At 45.9% G+C, this 15,439-nt stretch overlaps 1 protein-coding gene across 6 annotated transcripts in view; it reads left to right on the forward strand.

Moving 5' to 3' along the window:
* The window catches only part of LOC140410498 (uncharacterized), a 199,608-nt gene extending 186,538 nt beyond the window's left edge, over window positions 1-13,070 (forward strand). For all 6 annotated transcript variants that reach the window (XM_072498645.1, XM_072498672.1, XM_072498682.1 and 3 more), the window contains 3 exons: window positions 4,875-5,008; window positions 5,117-5,188; window positions 6,741-13,070. In XM_072498645.1, the coding sequence (XP_072354746.1) occupies window positions 4,875-5,008; window positions 5,117-5,188; window positions 6,741-6,993 (459 nt within the window). In that variant the 3' untranslated portion in view covers window positions 6,994-13,070. The remainder of the gene's footprint in view (window positions 1-4,874; window positions 5,009-5,116; window positions 5,189-6,740) is intronic.
* The last annotated feature ends 2,369 nt before the right edge of the window (window positions 13,071-15,439 follow it).

Genomic DNA, 15,439 nt, shown 5'->3' on the forward strand with positions numbered 1-15,439 from the left:
TTGTACAAGACATTAGTAAGGCCACACTTGGAATACTATGTACAGTTCTGGTCATCCTATTATAGAAAGGATATTATTAAACTAGAAAGAATGCAGGAAAGATTTACAAGGATGGTACCAGGACTTGATGGTTTGAGTTATGAGAGGCTGGATAGACTGGGACTTTTTTCCCGGGAGCATAGGAGGCTTAGGGGTGATCTAACGAGGTCTATAAAATAATGAGGGGCATAGATACGGTAGATAGTTAACATCTTTTCCCAAAGGTAGGGGGGTCTAAAACTCGAGGACATAGGTTTGAGGTGAGAGATACAAAAGGATCCAGAGGGGCAATCTTTTCAGACAGAGGGTGGTGAGTATCTGGAACGAGCTGCCAGAGGCAGGAGTAGAGGCGGGTACAATTGTGTCTTTTAAAAAGCATTTGGACAGTTATATGGGTAAGATAGGTATGGACTGATGTGGGCCAAATGCGTGCAATTGGGACTTGCTTAGTGGTAAAAATTGGTCTGCATGGACAAGTTGGGGTGAAGGGCCCAGTTCCATGCTGTAAATCTCTAAGTCAGGAGTGTAATGGAACACTCTCCACTTGCCTGGCTGAGTGCAGCTCCAACAGCACTCAAGAAGCTCAACACCATCCAGGACAAAGCAGCCCACTTGATTGCTCCCCCTTGCACAAACATTCAAACCCTCATCCACCAATGGACAGTAGCAACAGTGTGTACCGTCTATAAGATGCACTGCAGGAACTCACCAAGGCTATTTAGGCAGCACTTTCCAAACCCACGACCAATACCATCTAAATGGACATGGGCAGCAGATACCTGGGAACCCCACCACCTGGAAGTTCCCCTCCAAGTCACTCACCATCCTGACTTGGAAAATATCACCGCTCCTTAACTATCGCTGGGTCAAAATCCTGGAACTCCCTTTCTAATAGCATTGTGGGTGTACCTACACCACATGGACTGCAGCGGTTCAAGAAGGCAGCTCACCACTGCCTTCTCCGGGGCAATTAGGGATGGGAAACAAATGCAGACCTAGCCAGTGAAGCCCACATTACAATATAAATGAATTGAAAGAAATTCAGTCCTTGAGCCAATTCCACTTCACGGCTGCTCTGACCTCCTCTCCATTTAGGCACATTTGTCCATATCCACAATGAGATCATTAATTAGTTTGGTGGTTAAAGTGATAAGGGATTATAATGAACACATAGAATAATCTGGACTTGTCCACTTTGGCAGGAAGAATAGAAAATCAGATGGCTGTTTAAATGGAGAGACTGCAGAACTCTGCGGTACCGAGGTGTCCTGGTGCATGAGTCACAAAATATTGGTGTGCAGGTACAGCAAGTGATTAGGAAAGTAAATAGAATGTTGGTGTTTATTGCAAGTGGAATGGAATATAAAAGTTGGGAAGTTTTCCTGCAGTTGGTGAGGCCACATCTGGAGCACTGTGTACGGTTTTGGTCTCATCATTTAAGAAAGAATCTCGGCCCCGGGGAGATACTCAGGGAATCCGGTAGTAATAGCTTCATTGAGAATTTGGAGGCAGTTTCGACAGCACTTCGGGTTGGGGGCAGGGTCAAGGGAAATGCCGATTCAGGGCAACCATAGATTTGAGCCAGGGAAGTGGGATGGAAATTTTCGGAGATGGGAGGAGAAAGGAATTAGAACACTAAAAGATTTATTTCTTGTGGGTCGTTTTGCGGGATTGAAGGAGCTGGGAGCGAAGTATGGGCTGGAGCAGGGGGAAATGTTTAGATACATGCAGGTTCACGACTTTGCCAGGAAGGAGATACAGAGCTTCCCAGTAGAGCCAGCTTCCACATTGCTGGAGGAGGTGCTGACGACAGGGGGACTGGAGAAGGGGGTAGTATCGGCGGTTTACGGGGCTATTTTGGAGGAGGAAAAGGAGTCACTGGAAGGGATCAAGGCAAAGTGGGAGGAAGAGTTGGGAGAGGGTATGGAGGAGGGGTTCTGGTGTGAGATGCTCCGGAGGGTGAACGCCTCCACCTCGTGCGCGAGGTTGGGGCTGATACAGCTGAAGGTGGTGTATAGAGCGCGCCTTACAAGGGCGAGGATGAACCGGCTCTTTGAGGGGTAGAAGATGTGTGTGAACGGGGTTGGAAACGGGAGCGGGGGCAGATGTTGCGGCCTTCGCCTCGTTAATCGTCCAAAGGCAGATCCTGTTAGGATGGAGATGAACCTCTCCACCCTCTGCCCTGGCGGGGGGACCTGCTGGAATTCTTAATGCTTGTAAAGGTCAAATTTGAACTGAAAGGAAGGATGGAGGGGTTCTACAATTCATGGGCGTTATTCATTATGCACTTTCGAGAATTGGATTACATCGAACATTAGTTGGGGATGGGGGGCTGGGAGTGTTGGGGGAAGAGGGCCTGTATATGTTTACGGTAGCATTGTGGATTGCCCATGATAAATTGCCCTTAGTGTCCAAAATTGCCCTTGGTGTTGGATGGGGTTAGTGGGTTATGGGAATAGGGTGGAGGTGTTGACCTTGGGTGCTCTTTCCAAGAGCCGGTGCAGACTTGATGGGCCGAATGGCCTCCTTCTGCACTGTAAATTCTATGATATGTTAATGGCGACTATGGTGATTCCTGATTCCTTTTTGTCATTTGTTTATGTTAACATGCGGACTGCTGTTTGGGGTTTGGTGGGAGGATGGGATCATTGTTATTGATATGGAGATTGACATTACATTCATTGTTGATTATTGTTTATTGTTGGGTGTAAATTTGAAAGAAAATGTGAAAAGGGAGAATAAAAATATTTTTTAAATAAATAAAAATTTAAGAAAGAATCTAATTGCATCCAAAACAGTTCAAACCATGATCATTAGACTGATGCCTGGGATGAAGAGATGGACAGGTCAGGCCTTCCCCTTAGGAGTTTAGAAGAATGAGAGATGATCTTATTGAAACACATTAGATCCTATGGGGAACTTGACAGGGTGGATGCTGAAAGAATATTTGGCCCCCTTAAATAGTGATATTCAGAGGCAATCGAGAGACCTTGTACACCTCACTAAGGTAACATGTAGATACAGTAAACAGTCTGAGGGTGAATGGTATGTGGTTGTTATTGCAAGGGGATTGGAGTATAAGGGTTAGAGGTTTGCTGCAATTATATGGAGCTGAGACCGTACCTGGGGTACTGTGTACAGTTTTGGTCTCCATATCACAGGGGGATGTACTTGCATTAAATGGGATGCATCAAAGAATAACTAGACTAATTCCTGGAATTAAGGCAATACTGGAATGCAAGTCCTATCAGGCTCCATTCTTTAGAGGCTGTGGTTGTTTCCGATAGCTAGAAAGTCTAGAAATAGAGATCAAACATTTCCCAGATAAAGAGTTTAGTTTTGGACCAGCAGAGGGTTTGGAATCTTTGGAATTCTCCACTCTGGATCTAAATTCTCAGTGGTTCCATACATTCAGGACTGAAAACGATGGATTTTGAGATGCTAATAAATCCGATATGGGTTAAGACGGGAAGTGTGGTTGATGTGAAAGCTCAGCCATGACCTTATTGAATGGCTGAACAGATTTGTGGCCTATTCCTATTTCCTACGACAGATCTGTAACCACCAGATTGACCATGGCAACCACCAGTGACACATTTGGGTTTAAAACATGTGAAGACTTGTCTTCATGTGAGTCAATTGTGCAGTGCATTCAGTGTGAAGACATTCTTTTCCAGAGCGTTTGAACATTCAACGCTGTGTTAAATGGAGTCAAGCGCTTTTTTTGACAATGATATCTTGTGTAGTGCGGCTTAGGACTCCATATCCGGTTTCAGAGGATCTCTTTAGAAATATGAAATCTATAGGGCGGCACGGTATGCAGTGGTTTGCATTGCTGCCTCACAGCGCCAAGGACCCAGGTTCGATCCCGGCCCCGAGTCGCTGTCCGTGTGGAGTTTGCACATTCTCCCCTTGTCTGCCTGGGTCTCATCCCCACAACCCAAACATGTGCAGGCTAGGTGGATTGGCCACGCTAAATTGCCCCTTAATTGGAAAAGAAAAAGAATTGGGTCCTCTAAATTTATAAAAAGAAATCTGACATATACAAAATGAACTTTCCCACCACTTAACCTTGCATTTCTTTGTAAGACTGACCAGTACCAAACTCCAGATCAGAATTCATTTGAAATGTCATCTTCAGTTGGAGGAATGTCGTGGAGCACAGATTCACCTGAAAGATACTTTATTCTTTCTTTTCATGGGATGTGGGAGTCGTTGGCAAGACCAACATTGGTTGTCCAATCCTTAATTGTTCTTGAACTGAAAGATTTGCTAGATCATTTCAGAGGACAGTTGAGAATCAACCACATTGCTGCACGGCTGGTAGAAGGATTTAGTGAACCGGATGTATTTTTACAACAATAAATGATAGCTTCATGGTCACCATTACCGAGACTAGTTTTCGATTCCGCATTTTATTAATGGAGTTTATATTCCACCAGCTGCCGTGGTGGGATTGGAACCCATGTCCCCAGAGCACGAGTCCAGTGACGATACCAGTATGCCACCATCTCCCCAAAGAATTCAATTGTGGGGACAGGATGCATGAACTAGGAGGCTTGTATTGCCTTGATTAGATGATTGAGGGATGATCTGATTGAGGCGTCTTAAGGAGTTGATAAAAACTTTCTTGAAAAAGCTGCTGAGGCTGGGGATCGGTTGAAAACGTCAAAACTGAGATTGTTGATATTTGTTGGATTTGGATGTTCAGGTGGCTAGGCGGAGTTAAATACCGATCAGCAATGGTCTAACTGAATGGAGCAAGCGCAAAGGCCTGAATCACTGTCACACCGTTGATACTGATCTGGTAGTAACCTGTCTTGTCTTCTCTTCAGGAATGCACACCTCTTGACAAGCCCGTCAGAAAATCGAAGGGTTCTCTGAGGAAGGTATCCCAAATCCGAATCCGGAAAAGTGTTCCCAAGCAAGACACTAATCTCACCCCCATGGGGTTGCCCAAACCCAAGAGGTTAGTGTGGTGCATCTCTGTGTACAGATGATATGTTAATGATGTTTGCTATTCTGGATCATTTGCTCTATTTGTTTAATGGTTAATTGGAGACTTTCTACTTTCTAGATTGAAAAAGAAAGAATTTAGTTTGGAGGAGATATACACTAACCAGAATTACAAGTCACCATCTGCACACAGGTAAGTTCCAAGATTACATCTTAAAGGCTACAGCCTAGGTTGAATGCCCAGCAGTGGTTTGGTTTGGGAAGGTACTGTTCCAGTGGGTGGGATTCTCCAGTCTCTTCCATGGCGGGACCCGTTGCGAGCGAGAGTGGAGAATTTGGCATTCCACTCACTCTCAGCGGCACCGGGATATCCCAGCTGCAAACAAGGGCAGAAGATGTCGGCCAGTGGATCATTCTGTGCCTCTGGGAACCAGGTGAAGTTTGGCTAAGGTTTATTGAGGTTGGGTTCAATGTGGTTGAGTCGGCCCAAGGGTGTTCCTCCCCCAGTGACCTGAGGCTCAGGAAGAAGGCTTATTGTAGGGGAAGGTCACCTCTGGTAGGGTTGGGAAGAGGGGATAAAGACTGGGCTATGCCTAATTGGAACAAGAGTAGATCTCGAAGACCAAAGCTTCTATTATCTGCTTTTGTCATTAACTCGGATTCCACTGCCTTTTCTCAACCACTCTCTTTAGCTGAACTAAACCTTTCATAGTCCTGACGTTCTGTACAATCTTGCAGATAAACCCCACACCGAACCATCAGAAAGATCACTTTATCTTTCTTCATGTTCCACTTTCACCCCTTTCAGTCCCTCCATCACTGAAACCGTAACCGAATCTCTTCTAGACTATTCTTCTAGTGTTAGTGCCTTTGCTTTTTTCTGAACTCAAATTTAACCAAAGCATATTAGCCCATTTCGATCTCACACTCAGTCCCACTTACTCAGTAATTCTATTCTCGCTGACTACATTGGCTCCTCATGTCCCACTGTGCATTCAAATTGAAGGTTTTCAATTCTTCTCCAGCTTTCCCTCGCCCTAAAACCAAAACCACCTCCAACCTTGTGTCGCCTGCTGGTTTTGACCATTCCATGCCTCCCTTCCCCCTTAAAGCTTCACCCACCACTTTGTAAACCTTCTCCAAAAGCCCTGCTTTTTAAAAAAAAAGCAACCTTCAGTCACAGCTCTGGAATTCTCAGCAGTGACTGTGATCTCCACTCCATTCTTATGGACTTTGGAACTTTGTAAAATGCCTTCAACGCTTTTTCTTTTAAAAAGCGGGTGGTTAAATACGTAAACGATGTTAATCCACTGTGTGTTTGTTTCTCAGCTGATGACTGAGACTAGGTCTGAACTGGGTTTGTGGTCATCTACCTCCCAAAGACAAGGAGGTCACTTGTCACAATAACGTATTTCACTCAGCAGGAATGTGGTAGCAAGGGTTCAGTTTTCAATCAGATGTGAGCCAGCAGCTGCCTCTGAATATGTTGGCTGTGGTTTTCTTTTTGATAGGCAACGATTTCTGGGACAGCAATGTGCTCCACTTGTCTGAAAGCCTTCCCCTAGGAGGCCTAGTGAGCTGAAGTATCCATGGCGTTGTCATTTAATCACAGCCTTCAGAGATTACACTGTACTGATTGCACTGTTACTTGAAGGGCTACAACGTGCAATACACACCCATTATTTGACTCCCATGTCTTTACATATTTTTTGTGAGTTGAACTTTCTTCTTTTTCTCCTCAACAGTAAATATATGGAGACAATTTTTGAAGAGCCGATTTTGAAGAAGGGCTCGTTCATCTGTACCAGTCTCCAAAAACGCAAGCGCCTGTTAGAATTCCAAGACTACACACTTCCCCGTAAGAGACGTGCGCACACTGGAGTGAGGGTTCAGAGCCGGACACGGGCCAGGAAGGCAACTACACGGGAAGGGGAAATTGATTCACTACTTGTCCAAAAGCTTACTGAACTGGAGGCCTTCCTGGCTGGAGAGGACTAAAGTTATTGCTGAACTGTTGCCAGATTTAACCAGCTGGAATCGACTTGCGTTTGCCACCAGAGTGCCCAGGTCCGTTTACACTACATGCCGGAGATCGGAGGGCTGCCTCGTTTTCTAGTTGCTGGGAAAGAGACTGGTGCGAAGCTGGAGTGTTGCTGCATGCTAATAGAACAGGGAGCCGGTGTCTTCAAACGGCGTCCCATGCTACTATCTCTGCTCCACAAGTGCAGTTATGTGAGCAGTAATGGAGAGAGGGGAACATTGCGCTTTTATTGAAGAGTACTTTTGCGGAGATTCTGAATCGAATGGCTGAGAGAAAAGCCAGCTTACCAGCTCCCAACACAATGAAGAAGCTCCAGCTCCCAATTTCCAGCAGAATTTTATTTGCTGCAAAACCAATTTCTGGCTTAAGCTGTCACATTGGGGAAAGAGTGGCTTGAACATGAGGCAGAAATGATCTTCCCGTGTTTACAAGATTGCAGATCCAGCAGTGAATTCTCAATGGTTTGGGCTGGATTGACTGCTCAGTGGAGCACTAAGTTAGTGACTGAGATCAGTTTGATGAATGGATGCTATTTTTAAAAAATTTATATATATATATATATATATATATATATATCTAAGCAACTTGAGCCCAAAGTGCTAAAAGTAAATATTCCAAAGCAATTACTGAAACACAAATGATTTTTCGGACTATCTGTGTCGCCCAATAAATTGAGGTACTACTGACCTGTTACTAAGTGAGTACAGGTACTGCTGACCTGTTACTAAGTGAGTGCAGGTACTGCTGACCTGTTACTAAGTGAGTACAGGTACTGCTGACCTGTTACTCAGTGAGTACAGGTACTACTGACCTGTTACTAAGTGAGTGCAGGTACTGCTGACCTGTTACTAAGTGAGTGCAGGTACTACTGACCTGTTACTAAGTGAGTGCAGGTACTGCTGACCTGTTACTAAGTGAGTGCAGGTACTGCTGACCTGTTACTAAGTGAGTACAGGTACTGCTGACCTGTTACTAAGTGAGTACAGGTACTGCTGACCTGTTACTAAGTGAGTGCAGGTACTGCTGACCTGTTACTAAGTGAGTGCAGGTACTGCTGACCTGTTACTAAGTGAGTGCAGGTACTGCTGACCTGTTACTCAGTGAGTGCAGGTACTGCTGACCTGTTACTAAGTGAGTGCAGGTACTGCTGACCTGTTACTCAGTGAGTACGGGTACTGCTGACCTGTTACTAAGTGAGTACAGGTACTGCTGACCTGTTACTAAGTGAGTGCAGGTACTGCTGACCTGTTACTCAGTGAGTACGGGTACTGCTGACCTGTTACTAAGTGAGTACAGGTACTGCTGACCTGTTACTAAGTGAGTACAGGTACTGCTGACCTGTTACTAAGTGAGTACAGGTACTGCTGACCTGTTACTAAGTGAGTACAGGTACTGCTGACCTGTTACTAAGTGAGTACAGGTGCTGCTAACCTGTTGGAAATGAGTAACAGAGGGAATGGCAGATTAAAACTGGCATCTTGTGTCCCCTGTCCAGTAAGGATTGCCTAAGATTCAGCTTTAGCCATGAAAGGTTTATATTGCCAGAGGCAGGTAGGTACCAGTGTATGTTTTTTGCTCAATGTTGATTGTGTATTTTTTTAAGGTTTTACACTGGGGAAGTGCTTAATTTACAGCAGACATGTGAATTTGATTTATGATTCCTGCAGATTTAACTAGCTAATGCGAGATTTTGGTGATGTTTTTGACATTCAGAAGCTGAGTCACATTGGCAGAAACTGGCATTACCTGCTCCATCGTAACCAGGTTAGGAAGAGACCTTCTTGAATGAGGTGATTGTGTATTGTATGTGGGTCTGGGTAATGCAGTATGTGACCCAGCATGCAGGGTGCAACAGGAGCAGTACTGTATAAATACCCCACCTTTTATCTTTTGCAGAGCAGAAACCCCAATGCTCACGAATTTGTCTTAAGTTCTCCTCTGGCTCAGTCATTGTCTTCTCATCTGTGAGTTAGTTGCAGGGCTGTGGCTTCAAGGCCCAATCCAGAAATTTGAGCACATAATTCCACCTGCCAATTCAAGCCAGTACTGACTGAACGCTTCATTGTTGAAGATGCTGTTTTATAAGCAAGATGATTAACCAAGGCAATATCTTCCCTCTCAGGTGGATATGAGAGATAGAGCAGAGCTAATGTGAAGACATTGGGGCAGCACAGTAGCTTCGTGGCTAGCACAATTGCATCACGGTTCCAGGGTCCCAGGTTCGATTCCCGGCATGGGTCACTGTGCAGAGTCTGCACGTTCTCCCCGTGTTTGGGTGGGTTTCCTCCGGGTGCTCCGGTTTCCTCCCACAGTCCAAAGATGTGCAGGTTAGGTGGATTGGCCATGCTAAATTGCCCTTAGTGACCAAAATTGCCCTTAGTGTTGGGTGGGGTTACTGGGTTATGGGGATAGGGTGGAGATGTGGACTTGGGTAGGGTGCTCTTTCCAAGAGCCGGTGCAGACTCGATGGGCAAAATGGACTCCTTCTGCACTGTAAATTCTATTCTATGAAAGACAAGCTGGAACATTCTCCCGGTGCCCTTGGCCAAGATTTATCCCAGATTACCTGGTGGCTGCACTTTCTAAGTTACAACAGCAGCGACACCAAATACTTCAATTTGTTGACAAGCCCTTTGGGACAACCTAAAGGCATGAAAGGTATCAAAATCGATAGTACTCTTTTTTTTTTTTTATGGTGTCCCTACCTCAAAAATGCGCACACCTTTAAAATAAGGGAACACCGATAGATTGGACTGTCAGCTTGACCCCGTTCAAGTGGTTTCAGTTCATTTGAAAGCTGATGAGGTCCCGATTAACGTCAAGGAGTTCATGTGAAGATAATTAACTCATTAAATGGACTTCCAGGTAGGAGAGGTGAAAGAAAACACGTGACAGTTGTTTTAACTACTGACTGTTATAATTGTGCTGCAGGGTTGGCTTTCAGCGAGGTAGAATGGACCAGGTTGCCTTTGCTCAGCTGTTTTTGGCTTGTGGGAGCTGGAGGCGTTTTTTGGAGAGGTATTTATGAAACTCCATTTCTGCAGTTAGATTATAATAGGGAGAGCATCAGTCAGCATACAGCACTTCTCATTATTGGGGTTTGTGCAGTGTAAACTACTTGCATTTATAGAGCCCACTTTCACTGTCTCAATGTCACCAAATGTTTCAAAGACAATTAATTGCTTTTTGGTGTACAGTCACCATTGCAGGTATCTTGGCAGCCAATTTGCACACAGCATGATCCCAGAAATAGCAAATGAGAGAAATGACCAGATTATCAGTTTCCATGATGTCGGTTGACCAGGACATCTCTTGTGCTTCTGTTCATCCACCCGGGAGGCCAGGCAAGGTCATAATTTTTCAGCCAGTAGGTGTTGTGACGCTGCCTCGGCGTTGTTACGCTGCCTCAGCGTTGCGGCACTCCCATGGCATTGCGGCACTCCCTCAGCGTTGCGGCCCTCCCTCAGTGTTGCGGCGGCGCCCCCTCGGCAATGTGGCGTTCCCTCAGCGTTGCAACCTTCCCTCGACGTTGCGCCGCTCCCTCGGCGTTGAGGCCCTCCCTCAGTGTTGCGGCGCCCCCTCGGCAATGCAGCGTTCCCTCAACGTTGCAACGCTTCCTCGGCATTGCGACGCTTCCTTGGCGTTGCGCCGCTCCCTCAGCATTGCGGCCCTCCCTCTGCGTTGCAGCGCCCCCTTGGCGATGCGGCTCCACCACGGCGTTGCGGCCCTCCCTCTGCATTGCGGCCCTCCCTCTGCGTTGCCCTCCCTCGGCGTTGCGACGCTCCCTGTGCATTGCGGCCCACCCTCTGCGATGCGGCCCACCCTCTGCGATGCGGCCCTCCCTCGGCATTGCGGCCCTCCCTCGGCATTGCGGCCCTCCCTCGGCATTGCGGCCCTCCCTCTGCGATGCGGCCCTCCCTGGCGCTGCAGCGCCCTCTGTGTTCCCCTAAGCTGAAGTGTGCAGCCGCACAGCAATCTTGAAAGTGCAACAAGTTCTTTTGCTTTTTTTTATATAATCTTTATTGTCACAAGTAGGCTTACATTAACACTGCAATGAAGTTACTGTGAAAAGCCCCTAGTCGCCACATTCCGGTACCTGTTCGGCGCACAGAGGGAGAATTCAGAATGTCCAATTAACCTAACAGCACGTCTTTCGGCACTTGTTGGATCAAACCGGAGCACCCGGAGGAAACCCACGCAGACACGGGGAGAACGTGCAGACTCCGCACGGACAGTGACTCAACCCGGGTCCCTGGTGCTGTGAAGCAACAGTGCTAACCACTGTGCTACTGTGTCGTCCTTTTTGTTCCCTTTCCCTCATCCCAATTTTCTGAATATTCCATTGATAAAATCCAGCTCCCAAATGGAATCATTTTCCCCTCTCTGTATTGGTGCCGTTATGAAACCTATCTTGGGGAAGGGACCAGGAATAAATGGCATTCGTGGAGACTGATGTTATTCATGTGGAATTGGAGGGACACTTTGTGCACACAACCTGTTGGTGGAAAGTGGCAGTGACACCTCCGGAAGCCCTGCCAGGAGGTGCTGAGACCTTTTTTGTTTAGCTTGTCACTTTATTGTTCCTCTTTGGCTTGCATTTGTTGCTTTGTGGGCAGGTGGCTGCTCATGAGGCATCTGTCTCGATCTTCTACCAGTCCACATAACTGAAGCCGGGTGTTTTCAAATGGACAGATGATTAGTTATGCAGCACATCAACACTTTTAACTTTCTTTGTTTTCAAAAATTCCACCTAAATCAACAGCCCTGGGGAACAAAGACGAGCCGTACATCATAAAATCTCCGCAGTGTGGAAGCAGGCCACTCGGCCCATCCGGTCTGCACCCACTCAAACTAAAACCTCAAATTATTAAATCTGTGGTTACTTAATGTTTACTTTTGTCCTGAAAAGATGGCACCAACATTTGGCGATCCTCAAGTATATATAAATATATATAATAATGTGTGTGTGTGTCGTATGCACTCTTCAAACAAAAAAATTATAATATCCAGCAACAGTTTTTGGAAACATAATAATGTGAATCGGATCTTTGTTTCAATTAACAAACCTTAATTTAATGTGTAGGGAATAAGGGTAGAAACAGCTGTTATTTTTCACCTGTATTCATGAAAGATGAATCTGTCAATTCAGTGCCTCCTGCATTCCTGGAGGGATTGTGGTACAATCTCTACTGTACCAGATTTTGAAATAACTTACTGTCTAATCACCAGACGATCTGAAAAGAAAATGAACTGAAATCTCTGGGGAATTGTACTGTATATCATTCACACCTTGCTCTGCAGGTCAGCTAGAATGACTCTGCATTGACCTTTTCTGCACCCTTCTCCGTTCAGGAGTCTGACGTGAGATCACATTGGGTGTTGAATTGTTGCCAAGAGTGTTCCTCCGAGATGGTCTCTGTGCTACCTCATCCAGGCAATCAGTTATAGCCGGTTATTTAACTGGAGGAAGGGGTGAATTCCAGCCAATCCTGCCTGACGCCAGCTTACTTTTATTTTTGAATACTTCTAATTCCCAGCCCAAGGGAACCTTGGGGTGAATGTGAAATCTCCAGTGCAGCCCTAGTGTAAATCGGCCTCATTTGGCACAGGCTGGAATCCACGTCTGTGATGTTGGAACTGACACAGTTACCCACTGAAGTCATTGGGGAATTTTTCCGCTCGCATGCATGTGTATATCTGCTCCTGGGAGAGGCTGGATCCTATAGTCCATCTCTTTGGTTGCCTTTTTACTGCTGTTATTGAAGGTTCCAACCTTTGGTCTGACACCAGGAAGATTATACCTCGAGGATAGTGTTGGTTAGTGGGTTGTATTGGTCTTGTAAATCAGAATGTCTTGCACTTGACCAGCTTCTAATCCATTATACTGCTTTATTGTAAATGTGATTTACTGGTACCTTTTGAGTGCCCGAGTGATTCATGTGCCCTTTATGTAGATCTTATATTAATCGTGTTCTGTTTGAGAGTTGTCTCTGTATATTTTCGATGATACTAATAAAATCTGTTTTTTTTTTTATTGGTCACATTATTAATGTGAAAGTCACAGGTTCCTCATCAATATATTCGCCCGGGTGAGTGAACCTTTGAGAGACTGACAAATTAAGCCATTTGGTCCCCCGGTACCCTTTCCTCATATAAACAATAACTAGTGGCACAGTGGTTAACACTGCTGCCTCACAGTACTAGGGACCCAGGTTTGCCCCTTAGTGTCCAAAGATGCAAAGGTTAGGTGCGGTTGCGGGGATAGCGTGGGGGAGTGCATCTAGATTGGGTGCTCTTTCAGAGGGTCGGTGAACCTGATGGGCTGAATGGCCTCCAGCACTGTTAGGATTCTATGCACTATCCCACCATTAACTATCTTAGTGCACAACCTCTAGCATGGAGCTGCATCCCTTTCTCTGAAGTGTGTTATGGGCCAGGGTTTAGAGAACCCCAAAGTGTATCATGGAGTTCACCTGACCCACAACTTTTACTAGATTGTGGTGTGGGGAGCACACGGCCCACTCTACAGGTGTGGTACAGCAGAAATGGAAAAGTATTTTTTAAAGCAAAATGTTTATTCTATGAACTCAAGTTAATCTTTTTAAAACATGCAGTGAACATCTTAGCAACTATCAATTCAAATACAACCCCCAGAGAATACTACACTAAGTAATGCTTAATAGCTTCCCAAACAACATCCAGAAGACAAAAGAAACACCTTTTAACAGAAGCACATCAGGTTTACATTCACTCCTGAAAACATTTATAATTCCGAATTCACCAAATGATCAAGAAATAGACTTTTCATGGCAGAGAGATCAACAGTACACCTGCTCTGTCTGGCTTCAGTTCCAACACTGAAAACGAAACTAAAATGCACCCTGCAGCAAACAGCCTAAAACAAAAGTAAGAAGCTGACAGACAGCCCAGCTCCACCCACACTCTGATATCACTGATAAACACCCATTTCTTGAAGGTACATTTCTTAAACACCCATTTCTTAAAAGATAATCTCACATGACAAGTGCAAGTTGAGTACCTTGAGATCTAAGATAAAAGCAAAATATTGCGGACTCTGGAAACCCGAAATAAAAACAGAGTGCTGGGGAAACTCTCAGCAGGTCTGGTAGCATGTGTAGCGTGATTAACAGAGTTAACGTTTAGAGCCCATATAACTGAAGACCACTCGAAGAAGTCAGATTGGACTCAAAACGTTGACTCTGTTTCTCCCTGAATTTCCAGCATTTTCTGTTTTTATTGCATTGCGATCTCCCGGCTCCTTCACACCATCACCTCCCTGGATGGTGAGCAGGTTATTTGGAGGCGAAGAACTGGATTGTGTGGAAATCTGTGCTGCTTTTGTGGCCGGAGAGATTTGAGAATGACCAACAGCTATGTCATTTCAGCAGGTCCAGAAGTTAGATACTGTAGAAGAGGGAAAATTGAAAGGGGTGGAAAACATGAAATATATCGCAATAGGTGTTGGTTGCTTGTGGAAATATTCTGAAAAGGTCTTGTGTTTACAAGTTAAATGGCCCATATCACATGAGCATGAAGGCTGAAACAGAAAAAATGGGAATGTTGGGGTGAATGACCAAACACTTGTTCAAGTGTAAATGAAAAGATTTGGGGGAGGCATTCCAGGATTGGGACATAAAGGGAAGACTGGGTCATAGAAAGAAGTGGGGACTGGGGAAGGCAGGTGAGGGTTTTAACAGGAAAACGGGCAGGCAACGGGTATAAGGGAGGGTCTAGGCCAGCCCCGGGAAGGGGGCCACCACACATTAGCAGAAATATCTAGTACAGGAAGAAAGCAAGGGGGACTGCGGCGCACCTCCCGGCAGGGAGGGAGCTCCTGGTCAGGGGGGCAAAGGGACGGGGAAGGGAACACAAAAGGAACGGAGCAGGAAAAAGGAGTTGGCTCCCGTGCGGGCTTCGGTGAGTGAGGAACAGGCTGATGAAACAAGATGGCGCCGCAAACAGCCACTTTGGATGGTCCCTGGTGAGGGGATACAGGGGCACACCTATGTGGTGCACAAAGTTGGCAGCTGTGTTGAGTGCCCCCTGGGCAAAGGGCGCAGGGGGCTGACCTCATGGTGAGAACTGTGACCATGGCCATTTTGGGCAGCCCCCTAACAATGGGAAACTCCGGAGTGCAGGAGCGCGTCCACCAGGTAAGTATGGTTGATTCCACAGGAGCAGGAGGACAAAAACACTCCAGCAGGATTATCACCTGGAATGTCAGGGGATTTAATGGCCCAGTGAAAAATTCAGAGTCTGCGCCCACTTAAGTCTAAAAGCCAACATAGCCTTGCAGGAAACACACTTATGGGAGAAGGACCGACTGTGGATAAGGGCTGAGGGTGGGACAGACCTATCACTCGGGCTCCGGGATGAGGGCTA

The sequence above is a fragment of the Scyliorhinus torazame genome, chromosome 1 (genome assembly GCF_047496885.1).
Source record: "Scyliorhinus torazame isolate Kashiwa2021f chromosome 1, sScyTor2.1, whole genome shotgun sequence".
NCBI lineage: Eukaryota > Metazoa > Chordata > Chondrichthyes > Carcharhiniformes > Scyliorhinidae > Scyliorhinus > Scyliorhinus torazame.